Here is a 13,177-nt window from a genome sequence, read left to right on the forward strand (position 1 = left end):
TAATACGTGCGTATATTGCTTCGTATTTATATACGTTCCTGTTATATGTGCGCATATTGCCCCATATTTATATACACTTCTGTTATATGTGCGCATACCGCTTCATATTTATGTACATTTCTGTTATATGTACATATATCGCCCCATATTTATATATATTTCTGTTATATGTGCATATATCGCCCTGTATTTATGTACATTTCTGTTATATGTATATATTGCCCTGTTTTTATACATATATGATATCTATATGTATTTTGCCCTGTATATTGATATATCCAATCTATATATCATCCCATATTTATTTATATCTGAGAGATACATGTGCATATTGCCCTGTATTTAAATATATGTATGTATTTATACATATACATAGAAGTTATATATATGTAAATGCTGCAGACACATCAAGGTGGATGTCAGGGGCTGCCCCCGCCTGTTGCTGCAGGGTTTGCAGTGTTCAGCGCCTCGCGGGGAGCTCAGGAGCTGCTCTCGCAGACCCACAGGGCATACCTGAGGGCCGAGGATGCAGGTCAGAGCCTCATTTCGTGTTGCTCAGGGGGCCGTTTCGTGTCAAAATGCCAACAGCTCGGGCTAGAGCCCGGCAGTCGGTGTGGGCACCGCTCCCCCGAGGCCGCAGGAGGAGGCTCCCCGGGAGTCTGCCACGTGTGTGCTCCGTGTCGGAGCTGTGTAATGGCACAACTGGAAGCCCTGGAAATTATTTTTTCCCTTTGTCTAGGCCCTAAATGCCTTCCCTAAATTATGGGAAAAATAAAGTAGTTGAGAGAGGCAGAGTTTGGAACGTCAGTGAAATTTTTATTGCTTATGCCGACAGGTTTTTCCAGTATCTGGGAATTAAAATAGGAATCCGGGCACTTAATGGAAGGGATCAGCATATGGGTGTCTTCGCAGCAGCTCTTTTCCCAGTGAATTGGTGTGACTGCCCCTAACCAGGTAAGTGTTTCCTCTGATGTTAAGTCTGGTTTCAGTCTGCAGCGGTTGGGTTGTGGTTGTTTAAGCCGCTGATGTTCGATCTGCTGCTTCCAGGAGGTGGTGAGGAGAAAGGTGAGGTGGCTGAGGGAAAAGGGTGTTCCAGTAAGGCCTGCGGCATTTCTCGGGTGGGTTTCATGAACAACAGGGATTTGGGATCTCTTCATTTAAGGGTCTTGCTATTATGCTTCTGTCTGGCAAGGGAAGAAAAAAAATACCGTGAGGAATAGTAAAGAACCGTATTGCTGGAATGTTACCCCAGTGCTCCGCTCTGGTGGTTTTCAAACCAGTAATTAACAGTGCGACATCTCCTGGCTGAACTGAGCTCAAGAAGTTATGGCAAGCCTAATATCTCCTGGAGCTAGCAGAGACATAAAGAGCCTTTTGCCTTAACTCCGTTCAAATGGTTTTCAGCTTAGGAGAGGCCCAAAGGTGTTACCACCTGAGGGCTGGTCAATGGCTTGCGCGAAATGGCTCTTACAGGTCTCAGTTTAATTTCCTCACCTCTCACTGTAGCCCGTTTCTCACTGCACAGTTTCACTCCAGGAGGGTCAAAGTGGGTAATTTGCAATGAGCAACGTGCTCACCTTCTGCCTTTTTCTACTCAGAAGTTTTAACAAATGGAGTAATTTTCATTTCTATTTGAAATTGTTTACTGATCGTTTCTGCAAGTTAAATGCCCTCAGGCGGTTTGTTCTGCATGTGCAATATCTGGAGGGTTTCTGGTGTGTTCCCCAGTCTCACCGCGGGGCAATCAGAGCCCGGTGATAGACAAGCAGCTGGACAAGCCAAACTGAAGTGACTTGACCCCCCCGTCATGGTGCGAGGCGGGAGTAGAGCATAACTGCTCTACCTCAGCAGCTCACGGAATGGGGTAGGAAGCACAAGATTAAATCATTTCTTCATGAAAGGGCACCTTAGCCATTCATCTTCAGGGCCACGGGGATATTTAATCTTTTGAAGTGGAAGGGATAGGTCTATCTATTTCCCTTGGAGGCTTGCTCACAGCGGGGCCCGCTATCCCTCGCTCAACATTTGGCTGCCACTGCCTGGTCGTACCTGTGGAAGGGAGCCTGAGAGTCAGGCAAAAGATTGCAGCGATTTCTCCTTCGTGTCCGTAAGTATCTGGGTTAGAAGCGTGCCCGTTTGGTGACCCAATGGCTCGGAGGCTGTGTACACGCTTCTGCTGCTGCTCTGCCTGCCGGCCATCCAGTCCAAGCACAAGCACTTGGGAAAGAAGCAGAAGCAGTCAGGGTGGGGAATACCAGCTGCCCAAAGCTAAGAAAAGGCTGTTTGTTTCTGGAGGGACCGTGGTGGGCGTCTGGGCATCAAAGCGATGTGATTTCACAGAGGTAACTTGGTGTATCTCAGCCCCTGGGGTATTTGGTTCCCAGCACCGGCCCCTTGCATTCGTGTGTTCTCACCCGCCTGCTGCATCCTGCAGCCTGCAAGGTGAGAGAGGGGCACCTCTCCTGAGTCAGGGCCTTTTCTTTTCCACCCCTAAACCATTCTTCCTCTGGCATCAGGAGGATGCCATCTCTGCTAGGAGGAGCAGCGTCCCAGCACAGCGGGAGGTTTGTGATGGGTCAGCACAGTGCAGTGCCTGCAAAGCTCAGCACGTGCACTTCCCTGGGCCCTCCAGACTGAGCACCCAGGCTCTGCCCATGCCTGGGAAGACAATTCTCCCCAAAAACTCCGTGAGTGTGCTTTAACTCGCCGGTTGTGCTCACACGGCTGGCCTGGCTGAGGGTGGGGAAGGAGGTGGGAAGCTGTCCTGGTCTGGAACTTACCGAGCAGGGAAATTCACATATGACGTTCACGATATACCATATGGCAGAGACTAACAGGACACAAGTGATGATCACTTTAATGATGATGCTTATTTTTTTTCTGATCATAAAACCTCTATCATTTCTGGGTGTAATTCCCTCTGAAATGAGATACGTAAGAATATTTCAGACGTCTTTACAAGTCTTTGACAGTTCAAGATTTGCTTCATTTTCATTAAGTTGGGCTAAGTGAGGTGGGCTGTGGCAGAGGAACAATTTGGAGGTTCCTGAAGGCTTTCACTGGAAGCTGTAAATCTCTGTGGAACCTCAGGATATTTTTATGTTAAAATACTTCAGATATCTTACAGTTCCTGCCTGCTCCCAAGAAGAAACAGGTGGGTAAGCCCCAGCACAGCAGTGTAGTAAGGCTTGGAACTTCCCAGTGAAGTCCTGTGAGGTTTTTAAAGGAAGCTGGGAGCTGTTAGGGGAGCTCAGGGCATGCATGAGCACTGGTAGCTTCCTTTGAAAGCCAGCACTTAAATGCTGCTTTCTCCTCACGGCCGTGGGTTCACAAACTACCTGGGCCAATGCATTTATTGGTAAATCCAACACCATTGTTCAGAGAAATCACTGGCTGGGAGAACTTGGGCCAAGAGGTGTGTGAAGGCCGGTATCCTTCCCATCCCTACATCTACTGCTCTGCTACCCTGTGGCTCAGCAGGGAGAGCTGGAACCTACCCTGCAAAGTCTGGTTTCTGTGGTACACAGGTGGCATAGTCGGAGCCTCAGAAAAAACTTTCCGCTTGAGCAGCATTGCTTTTACAGCATGGCTGGATACCCCTGGCAGAAACACTGGAAAGGACAGGTTTTAAATCTGGTTATCTGTTTCTGTTTGGATTGAAGAGCCAGAAGCATTTTCTAGAATAACTTGCACGCTGAAACAGTTGACCAGAAATGGTGGAGTACTGGCAGTTTGCAGCACAGTACCAGGACTGGTAGTTGTTTCTGCTTGTGTGCAATTTTCTAACATACAGAATTATCCGTCAGTATTAATACTGGAAACTGCCAAAACCTCATGATCCTCCCAAAAGAAGGGAAAGCAACAGCATGGAATTGTTCCAAAACTTGAACATTTCCATAGCTTCAACTCTGTTACTCCCTCCTAATTTTGTTTTGTTTTCTTTTTTTTTTTTTTTCTTACAGGAAGGCACAAGGCCGCTGTGCTTTTGTATACTTAAAGAGCTATTTGCTACATTGAACTCCTTACCTTTTCCTCTCAGAACAAATTTTCTATGAAACTTCTTTCTCTTGGGTGTCAGTAGAACACAGCTGTGGTTGCGAGCGGGTGCTCGGACTGCAGTGGTGATGACTTCGATGCTCTGCAGGGTGCACTTCTCCACAGCCCACTCTGCCAAATCTCTGTGCAGCTTCTCCAAGTGCAGCAGATTGACTTGCACAGAGCTTCGATGACTAAAGCATTCCAGAGTGCTGACTTTTTGGCGTCTGCTTAACTTCCCTTCGGTGGCTGCTATCCCAGGGGCTGGAAAAGGATACGAACCTCATGCTAGGACTGGCTTCTCTTAAATTATTCCTATGGGAGGTTCGAGCCAGCAGTTAGCTGCGAGGGATGTACTGCTGCAAGGAAACTTCAGGGGCAGCTTGGGGTTAATGTTACAACGAGGAAAACTCAAGCAAGTTCTCTGTGCATCATCCCTTTGTTGTCCCTTTTTGTCAAACAAGCTTTACTCTTAATGCTCGAGCACTGCAAGCTGTTGCCCTCTCCAGGGCAGCAGTCACACCACCTCAGTTCATAGCCACCTAACCATGCTGGGCAGCTGCCCAGGAGCCTCTCTTTGGGGTCCCTGTTGCCCTCGGGGACCCTGAAAGCCATGTGGGACCCGGGGCCCTTAACCGAGGCACTCGGATGCCAAAAGCCGGTGGGTGCAGATCCCAGGGGGATGAGGAAGGGGCAGTTCTACCAAGTGCAACTCTGCCGTTAGTCCTGGGGGAAGTCTGCTTCCTTTGCCGCAGCAGTTGGCTGAAAATTTCAGATTTTGTGGGTAATTATCGATGGCAAATGACACCAGCCATCAGGGATTACCGGAATGGTCTCTTGGGTTTCCAGCAAAATGGAAAAAAACTCTGTTGGACCTTTTGTGTCCTTTTTGGCTGAGGCATAGCTGAGACCACTGAAAATGCTGGGCATGCCGTGAGCAGCCCTGGCAGCTTCCCTCTTCCAGCAGCTCCTTACCTTGCAGAAAGACGTCCAGGCTTCTTATGTGGCCAGCTGTTTCTGAGGCATTTTCCACGTGGCATTTGTAGTCTCCGAGGTCTGAGGGGAACGGAGTGAAGGCTGAGCAACTTTTAATTGCAATGTGCAGTTAAGTCAGCACTACCTGCTTTTTGGTAACTAATTTTAAATGCCAGTGTTTTGCTGACAGCAAAGGTGTGAGGATTTGGGGTGAGGGCGTATGGATTAGAGATTTACTTCAGTGTATGGGAAAGAGACAGTTAACACATAAACGGATTTATTACTAACATTTTTTAAGTTAGTCTCCTACAAAATCTTTATTCAGTTAGAGCTTGCAGCTATGCGAGCAACTCACCTCTTCTGATGAGCCTGGTGTGTGCAAACACTAAGCTAAATATTAATATCGTGACCATGATTGCATCTGCTCCTCACAGTCTCGAAGCCCTTTTTATCTTTACTGCTTCCTCCGAGTATCGCCGCAGAGGTGTTCAGGCAGATACCGTGCTGATTAGAAGAGCTCCCGGAACAGCTCTGGGATCGTAGGCTCCTGCTGAAAGCTCCTGCACCTGCACGATGGTCAATATATGGAGAGGTTAAAGTCAGTGTCAACTCACTGCAGGCCGTGCTGCTTCCCAGCTCTGCTCCAAGCAGCAGAGGTGTGCAGTTTGGTAAGAAACGGGCCTGGAGAAAGCCTTATCTGTCAGACGAACGTCCTTCCGATAGGCACGTCCCAAACAAAGCCTGGTCCCAGCGGTGAGTCCCAGAGCCGAGAGGGCTCGGGGTGCTGGGGGCTGCTGAGCACCAGGGGCTTGGCTGCTTCTAGAACCGGGCGTGCCCTGCCCGGGGCAACCAGGGCCCCCCAGGGCTCTTCAGGTCAATGCTGAAGCCCCAAAGTGCCAAGGGCAGGGCAAGGATGGCAGGAGGAGGGCTGCCCCCAGAGCTAGGGGTGCTGCTGGGTGACACGGTGCAGTGTATGCATTGGTTTGGGGAGCTGGAGTTTTCTGAGTTAGACGCAAGGTGGCGATGGAAATCATTTTTTCCTCCAGAGCCTCTGACTTTGAAATGCTGAGTAGCCACAGGTTAACGTCCCGGTCACAGAAGGAAGGATAGAATATTTTTGTTGAATCTAAAACAACCCCCTGAGTTTTCAAACGGCTCCTAGTCCAGAGGTTCAACACAACCTGCCTCTAAGCGTTACAGAGTCACAGAGTCAGTAAGGCTGGAGAAGACCAATCATAGAGAATCAATATAGAAGGATGCCATTCACCATTTTCCAGTGTAAAAAGTAACACTTTGAATCTTCCTGAGAAGTATAAACCCGCTCCCTCCCCTCCAAGTGCAGTATGAAGAATAAACACGTAGCTGCAAATCAGGATTGAAATGATTTCCCAGTTGAACGAATCTGTTATTATTCTTGAGATAGAAACCATCAGGAATCCCAAATTTGTCAGCCTGGTAAATAAAAACTCAAAAATACTAAAAAGAGAACTAGATTTTAAGCAATTTCAAACAACTAAATGTTCATTTGGAATGTGTTTGACCAGTACCACTATTCCCTGTTCACCTCCCAGCCCCAGCGCTCGCTTTTGCTGCGTGACTCGGTCTGCTGCTTCTCTTCTGGGCTGGGAATGCCAAGAGAAGCCGAACTTTGCAGTCTGACGAGATGATTTAGGGCACTGCCTGAAGCTGTAAGAAAGCTTAGGACTAATAGCACATCCTGTGGACGGAGTTAGCAGTGGCTGTTCACCTGCTGACTGGAGAGGAGATTTATTTTGTGATTATCCTGGTAAACAGGCAGCTGTTGTCAGCGTTGCGAGCGCTACCATTTCTTTTCTGATATTTCAAATCTTCCGTGGTGTTTCCTAAATGAAAGATGATTTGGGGTTTAAAAGCCATCTGACCCTTCTCTCTTTTTCTTGCCTGCCAGGACAGGAGTCCTGCCAGGACGCATGGTGTCACTAACCCCCCTAACCTAGGATGATCTGTCCCGTGTTTGCACTAGTGACGTTATCAGCGCCTGGGAAAGAGACATGGAGCCCAGACTTGGCGTCATAAAAGGTAATAACATTTACCCTGCTTTTTTCTGATATGACTGGTTTGCATTATTGAGGCTATGCTTGCTTTTTTGAGCAACTGTGTATGGGGAGGGGTTCTACACGTAAACAGCGTGTGTGCTGTAAGTCGCGTGAAAGTAAGTAACATATTGTGTCCGGTTCCCAAATACAGTGGGAAGGGGACATGGATTTAAGCAACATCTCCTGCCCCTCAAGAAGCAGAATCGTGGTTACGGTTGTAAATCCCCTGCCATTGCAAAGTAGTCTGAGCTTTGTGAAGCAGGATGCTCAGATTGAAGCACACGTTCCTGCTGTCTACAATTTGAAGCTCGAGCACTGTCCTTTTTAACTACTTCAGTCTGGAACTGAAAGAAATGAGAACCCGTTTCTGTTCCCATGTAAGTCACAGCAACATTCAGCTGCTGTCCCAAGTGCAGGATTTCAGTCAGCATGGCTAATAATTGTTGTTGGGGGCACCTTACCCTGCACTATACTGCATCTAAATCCCTTTCTGTAATTCCTCCCGAAATGCACTTCCTTGTAAAACATCGCCCACCGATGCCCATTCACAGTGAAGGGATGTTGTTGCTGCTTCAGTAAGGAAGCGCAGCTGCGAAATGCACCAAATCCAAAGCTTTTATTTGCTTGTGTAAAACTCAGATAATGCTTTGGGAAAGGTTTTGTGCTGCGTGTCTGTGCATTAACTGCCCTCTTGTGTGCTGTGCGCTGGGACTCTGTGCAAAGGCCGTAGCATTAGCGTTACGGGGATAACCGAGGTGCTGCTTTACGGCCCTCCGAGCTGCTGTTAGGGTTCCATTTCAAAAGCACCTTCCCAATCCGCCCGTAACATTGATGGATTTCGTTTGCCGTCTCCTGGCGTTCTTTCCCCCGGCCGCGTTGCTACACCCCGCGCCGTGTGGCAATCCCTCCCGCAGCCCTGGCTGACGGGATGGCCGCGGCGGGCAGGTTTGGGCATGATTTGGGATGCCGAGAGCCCTGGGCACCGCGAACCTGGCGCAATCCCCGCTTTGGTAAGCTGTGTGTGGGGTTTTGGGCACGGCGCCTCAGCGGGGCTGGCGCTGCGTGTGGCGAGCTGCCCTTCACAGCCACCTTTTACAGTCCTCTGCCGCCTTCACAGCCGCCTTTTACAGCCCCTTGTGTAAAATAGGGGGTCCTGAGGCACAAATAGAGGCGTTTATGCCCCGAGCAGCCTTCCAGAGGCACAAATAAAGGCGTTTATGCCCTGGGCGGCCGCGGCGCTGAGGGCGCTGACCCCGCCGCCTCACAGCCCCCGCTCCCGGCGCCCCCCGCGGCCGGCAGTGGTTGGCTCCAGGCCGCCCGCGGCTCCCCCCTTCTCCCCCCCCCCCCTCTCCCCAAACAGTGGGCGCGCCCAGCCGGCCGCTCAGGCCATGGGCGTCTCCTCGTTAGCCCCGCCCCTCGGCGCCCCGCGCCCCTCTCATTGGTCACGCCCCCCCGCTGCGCGCCCGCGGCGAACCAATGAGAGCGGCGCGGGAGGGGAGGGGGGCTTCGAGGCGCTTGACCCCAGGTAACCCCCCGCATCACACCATCGCGCGGGCGGGGCGGGGCGGGGCCGGTGGGCGGGGCCGGTGGGCGGGGCCTCGCCCGGAGGGGGGCGTGGCCGGGGGCGTGGCCTGGCCGGAGGTGGCGGGAGGGGGCTCCGCGCCGCGCCCCCAGCAGCGCCGCTGCCTAGCGCCAGGCCGGGGGGGGCCGCGGAGCCTCCGCGGGGGTCGGCACCCTGAGGTGAGCGGGGTAGGGGGGCACCGGGACCGGCACCGCGACCCCCCCCCGGGATCAGCACCGCTGAACGGCGCCGGGGGCCGCGGCAGGGCCGGGGCTCGCTGGGCGGCGCCCCAGGGCCCGGCACGGAGCCCCTCTGCTGGGGCTGCACCGGGCTCCGAGCGGATCCGGAGCGGATCCGGAGCGGCCCAGGCTCCCCCTGAGGGCCAGCCGGGCTCGGGGCTGCTGGAAGCCGGGGCCCTGCGCTGTGCCTCCGGGCAGGGCAGGTGAGGGCTCTGGCCTCAGCACGCCCGGGCAGCGTGTGTGCCCCTGGGCTGAGCGGCTCTGCCCGCGTTGGGGGGCGTGCGGTGGTTTAAAAGCAGGCGAGGAGGTCCCAGCCCAGGGGTGGATGCGTGCAGAGCCTGGCAGAGCGCCTCCGGGTGAAGGAGCGGTGAGAGAAGTTGAGCCGGGTGCTGTGGCTGCTGCTGCAGAGAGGAGATTTAGGCCAGGGAGCGGAGCAGCGCTGGGTTCGGAGCCAGGCGGCAGCTTCAGGTGGAGCAGCGGCCGTGCTGCCTGCAGGTACGGGCTGCTGGGGCTCGGGGCTGTCCGCAGGGCTGGCAGCGTGGCAGGAGGACGCACGGGCTCTGCAGTGAGTTGGGTGCTCGCTGCCCGTCCCGCTGCCAGGAGCCCTCCGTGTGCTGTGCGTTTGGAGACTTCCAGCCGAGGTGATGTGTGTTCCTGGAGGCAACTGAGTCATCAGGCTGGTAGATACGTGGTGAAAACAAAGTAAAAATGAAAGGTTTTGTTGTTTGGTGTTACCTGTGTTCCTTCAGTTAGGGCAGTGGAAGTGCACCTGGCTGTCGTTTGCTTGGTTAACTATGCAGACCCCTGGGTTTTGCATAGCGGGCCTTTAAATAAACCTAGCTCTGTTTGAATTCCTTTTTCTGTGGCTTCTGACTATCATAGAGGTACTATTGTGTGTCTTTGAAGGAACCTACAACTAATTTTCATGGGAGTGATGCTGTTCTTTTCAGTAGCGTAGTCCTCTTTAAAACAGGGTTGTTTGGAAAAGAAAAATAAGCTCAAAATCAAAATTAATTAAACTTAAAATTACACATAATTTTAATTAAAACTTAATTTCTCTCCTACGTTAAGTATGTTTTGTGTCCAGGTATGGTTTACAATAATAAGAATGATCTTGAAGTGAAATTGCAATAAGAACTCCTAAGGCCTGGGGTTTTCACATGTGCGTTTCATCGGTGAGCCGAAAACGTTTCGTGTGGCAGTGGAGTTGCGGAGAAGTGAACTGAGATTTGTTCTACCTCAGGCAAAAACAGACGTGTTACTTCGTAAATTTGGATTGCAGAGTTTTCATTGCTCGTAGCACAAGGCGTACAAAGGCTGTGATTTGGGTTTTAAATAACCCCCCAGCTCCGCAGACGTTAAGGTATGGAAATGCTGCGTGTCTTCCAACTTCCAATGCGAGCTGGCTTCTTTGGGAGGGAGGAGTGTGGCTGTGATTCCATAAAGATAAAACCCTGATTTAACATGTGTTTGTGGAACTGAGCAAGCTCCGGCTGCGTGATGTTACATGTCCTTCCCTCCCTGCGAGGTGCAGCTCTCGGGATGTGTCCATCTGTATTTCACAGGGCTTCTTCGGCAGCTCCGCAGCGTGGGGTGTGTGTGTAGTGGAGGAGCCAGGCAATTTTGGTTTTGGGGCCTCGTTCAACGCTATTAAAGCAACGGTACGTGTGCTGGTGGTGGGTAGCTGAATTCCAGGCGCCACCTTCCCGACCTGTGGCTGTTGTTTGCTGCAGCTTCGGCCCTCTGTTTGCAGCACGGGGGGCAAAAGGCTTCCGCGAGGAGGTCTCTGAGAAATCATACCTTGTATTTGGCCCCAGAGAACGCTGAAATTAAATTAAATGTGAATAATGGATTTCAGCACACCGAGGACAAGCCGAGCTTGTGTCTGATTCGGCGCCAGTTCGTTAGCAGCTGATCGCGGAGCTTCAGCACAGCTCCTGACTTCGGGCCTGGGCTGCGCGGGGTCAGCAGTGCGCTGGTGAATGCACTTGAATGGGGCTTGGTGGATAGCTGCCTGCTTTTGGAAAGAGTTGTACAAACACGCCGTTCAGTCAAGTCGTCTGAGCCTGGCACTGGAATCGGGGCCCTGGCGCTGCTTCGGTGCTTTCTCAGGGAGCGTTTGTGTGCAATGCTGCGCCTCCGCTGCTCTTTTTCTCTTACCTAGAGGGGTTAAAAGAAAAGCCTCGATACTTAGTTACTAAAACATAAGTGTTTCAAATAAGAAAAGTATTTCAATTAAGAAAAAGTCTCAATTAAGAAAGGGTCAGGGTTCATGTGGCTGTGTCCCGTGTCCCTCAGTACTGATGGTTTTGCCACCGGTAAATCCGTCTGGATGAGATTCTCCAGGAGTGATCTGACGCCAGAATAAATAGACACACAAACATTGTCTTCGTGCTTATACGCACAAAGAGAACTTGATTAAACTCTGAGCAATGGGAATAAATGCATAAAAAAAGCCTCTTGCAGGAGTTAGCTTCTGCACTTCATGGGTAGGGGGGCAGGCTTTACAGTCTTTTCCTCGTCCGCCCTCGAAAAGGGGCAGCCAGATCCACCATCTGAATGCCTTCACTGGACGGGTGTTTGTGGCTTTCCAGCCATGAAGTGGTTAAGTGCATCTCCCTGTAAAATGAACTGCCTGTGGCCCCAGTGAAACTGGAGGTTGTGGGAGTAGTGATGTCAACACCGGGTTTGATCTAAATAATTCAGTCAAGTACGGTCGTGGTAAAAGCGCAGGAGCCAGTTGGATCTGTTTTTAATTCTCAGTTACTGATGAAAAGAAAGAGCACGGTGTTTAAGGATTGCAGTGCCTATAAATTCCTCGTCTGTGCTCTAATTAAAGCTATGATCACGTCCTGTTTGTGTTATAACGTGGTCTAGTTCTGCTTGTGTACCGGATGAAGGTTGTCCTGTGCATACCGAGCCTATCACGCTGCTGGAGCTAGCAGGGCTGGCGAGGCTTTCTCCTGCATTTGGGGTGGTGTTAAAGGTCCCAAACCATCCCTTCTGCGGGACGGTGAATGGCAGTAGTGGAGTGCCTGTTGAGAGACTGGGGCCCTGAGGCCATGGTTCCTCATCTGTCTGGGCTGTATTGCTGTGTCACAGCTGCTAGAGTTTATTTCACAGGTAAATACTGGGTTTTCGCATGTAAAAATGCGATGTGTCAGCTGCGTTTCCTAGCCCCTGATTTCTCATGAGGTCTCTGATTATCACTGGGTTTTGCTCTTGACCATCAAATTCAGCTGAAATTGGACGCCAGATTCAGAAGCTCAGAGATGACAGAGGAAGAAATTTGAATCAAGCAGGTAGCACTGGCACAAAACAGCATTTCTTTTAAAAAACAGTGCTAAACCACAAGATCAGGGGTCTGTATCTTGTGTGCACCAGCACAGAGCTCAGAAGTTGCCGGAGCGATGGGCTAGCAGGAGGTGCCATGGCTTGACTTGGGCATTGTGGGTCTGGCTCCTGGTCTAATCGGTGCTCTGTCTGACCTGCGTGGGCCTCTTCCACCCCGTAACAGTTCTGTATTCACTGGCTCATATAGCCGAGTAAAACATGCAGAGTATTCTTCATAACAGTAATATTTACTTGTTAATTCTTTTGTTTTCCAGTTCATTTTGGAAGTGGATAACTGCCCAGATTGCAAGAATAACAAGAGGTTAGTGCACAAGCATTTCTAATTTTTGTTTGATTTCCAGCTGTGTATAGATATGTGCTCTGCCCAATTTTGGTACACTTCAAACGATAATTCACCATCCCACCTGTCTTTGTGCTCCAGAGTATTCCTTTGTTCTCTGTCTCTCACGTTCCTTTATTTCCAGTTATATTTTTTATTTTATTTAAATAAAATACATTCGTTCTTTGTGGAAACAATGCTGATTTTGTGATACTCACACTTCTCCATGTTAAGAGATTCTTTTTTCTATGTAATGGTTTTTAATAGTAAACGGAGACCTGAACTTTCATATTTTCCTATTGACAAGTGTAAAACGTGCCACTAAGTTTCGGTGTATTACCATGAAGTAGGAGCTATCCCCTACCTGACGTGGATGATCTGAGACTGGGTTAAAGTCCGTGTGATGTTGCAGGAGATGGCTGAGCCAGTCTGACAGCTTGCTGCTGCCAGGAAGGGGAGGTTTGCCTTCTCCATCGTTCCTTACCTGGATCCTCCTGTCCCCTCCCTCCGGCTTGTCAGACCCATTGCTGCTCTGATCCCGCTTGCTAACCTTGCAGGGAAGGATCGTATTTTACTGGTTCGTTATGGTGCTTTTATAGAATCGGGGCAGAAGGTGGGC

General features: G+C 50.6%; 2 protein-coding genes across 14 annotated transcripts in view; one reads left to right on the forward strand and one right to left on the reverse strand.

Annotated features, from left to right (window-relative positions):
* Positions 1–13,177, forward strand: part of ACACA (acetyl-CoA carboxylase alpha) — a 125,995-nt gene that overhangs the window by 985 nt on the left and 111,833 nt on the right. For 3 of the 11 annotated variants that reach the window (XM_038165887.2, XM_038165888.2, XM_038165890.2), the window contains exons 1-2: positions 9,171–9,380; positions 12,494–12,540. In XM_038165887.2, coding sequence (XP_038021815.1) covers positions 9,211–9,380; positions 12,494–12,540 — 217 coding nt within the window. In that variant the 5' untranslated portion in view covers positions 9,171–9,210. Of the gene's footprint in view, positions 1–407; positions 533–835; positions 955–6,937; positions 7,069–8,700; positions 8,826–9,160; positions 9,381–10,524; positions 10,547–12,493; positions 12,541–13,177 lie in introns of those variants that run through there. The other 8 variants (XM_038165891.2, XM_038165896.2, XM_038165892.2 and 5 more) reach the window with 7 other exon arrangements.
* On the reverse strand, positions 796–5,916 carry C20H17orf78 (chromosome 20 C17orf78 homolog). Of its 3 annotated transcripts, none has more exons than XM_072025949.1 (7): positions 5,366–5,906; positions 5,011–5,091; positions 4,027–4,299; positions 3,498–3,611; positions 2,781–2,920; positions 2,050–2,217; positions 796–1,180 (listed from the first exon to the last, which is right to left on the reverse strand). In XM_072025949.1, exons 1-6 carry the CDS (start codon positions 5,421–5,423, stop codon positions 2,071–2,073), a joined length of 813 nt encoding a protein of 270 aa, XP_071882050.1. In that variant the 5' UTR covers positions 5,424–5,906; the 3' UTR covers positions 796–1,180; positions 2,050–2,070. The 3 variants fall into 3 exon arrangements, with proteins under 3 accessions (XP_071882050.1, XP_012948525.3, XP_071882051.1); XM_013093071.5 differs by having other exon boundaries at positions 796–1,184; positions 5,366–5,874; XM_072025950.1 differs by lacking the exon at positions 3,498–3,611 and having other exon boundaries at positions 796–1,184; positions 5,366–5,916.

The sequence above is a fragment of the Anas platyrhynchos genome, chromosome 20 (genome assembly GCF_047663525.1).
Source record: "Anas platyrhynchos isolate ZD024472 breed Pekin duck chromosome 20, IASCAAS_PekinDuck_T2T, whole genome shotgun sequence".
Taxonomy (NCBI): Eukaryota; Metazoa; Chordata; class Aves; order Anseriformes; family Anatidae; genus Anas; species Anas platyrhynchos.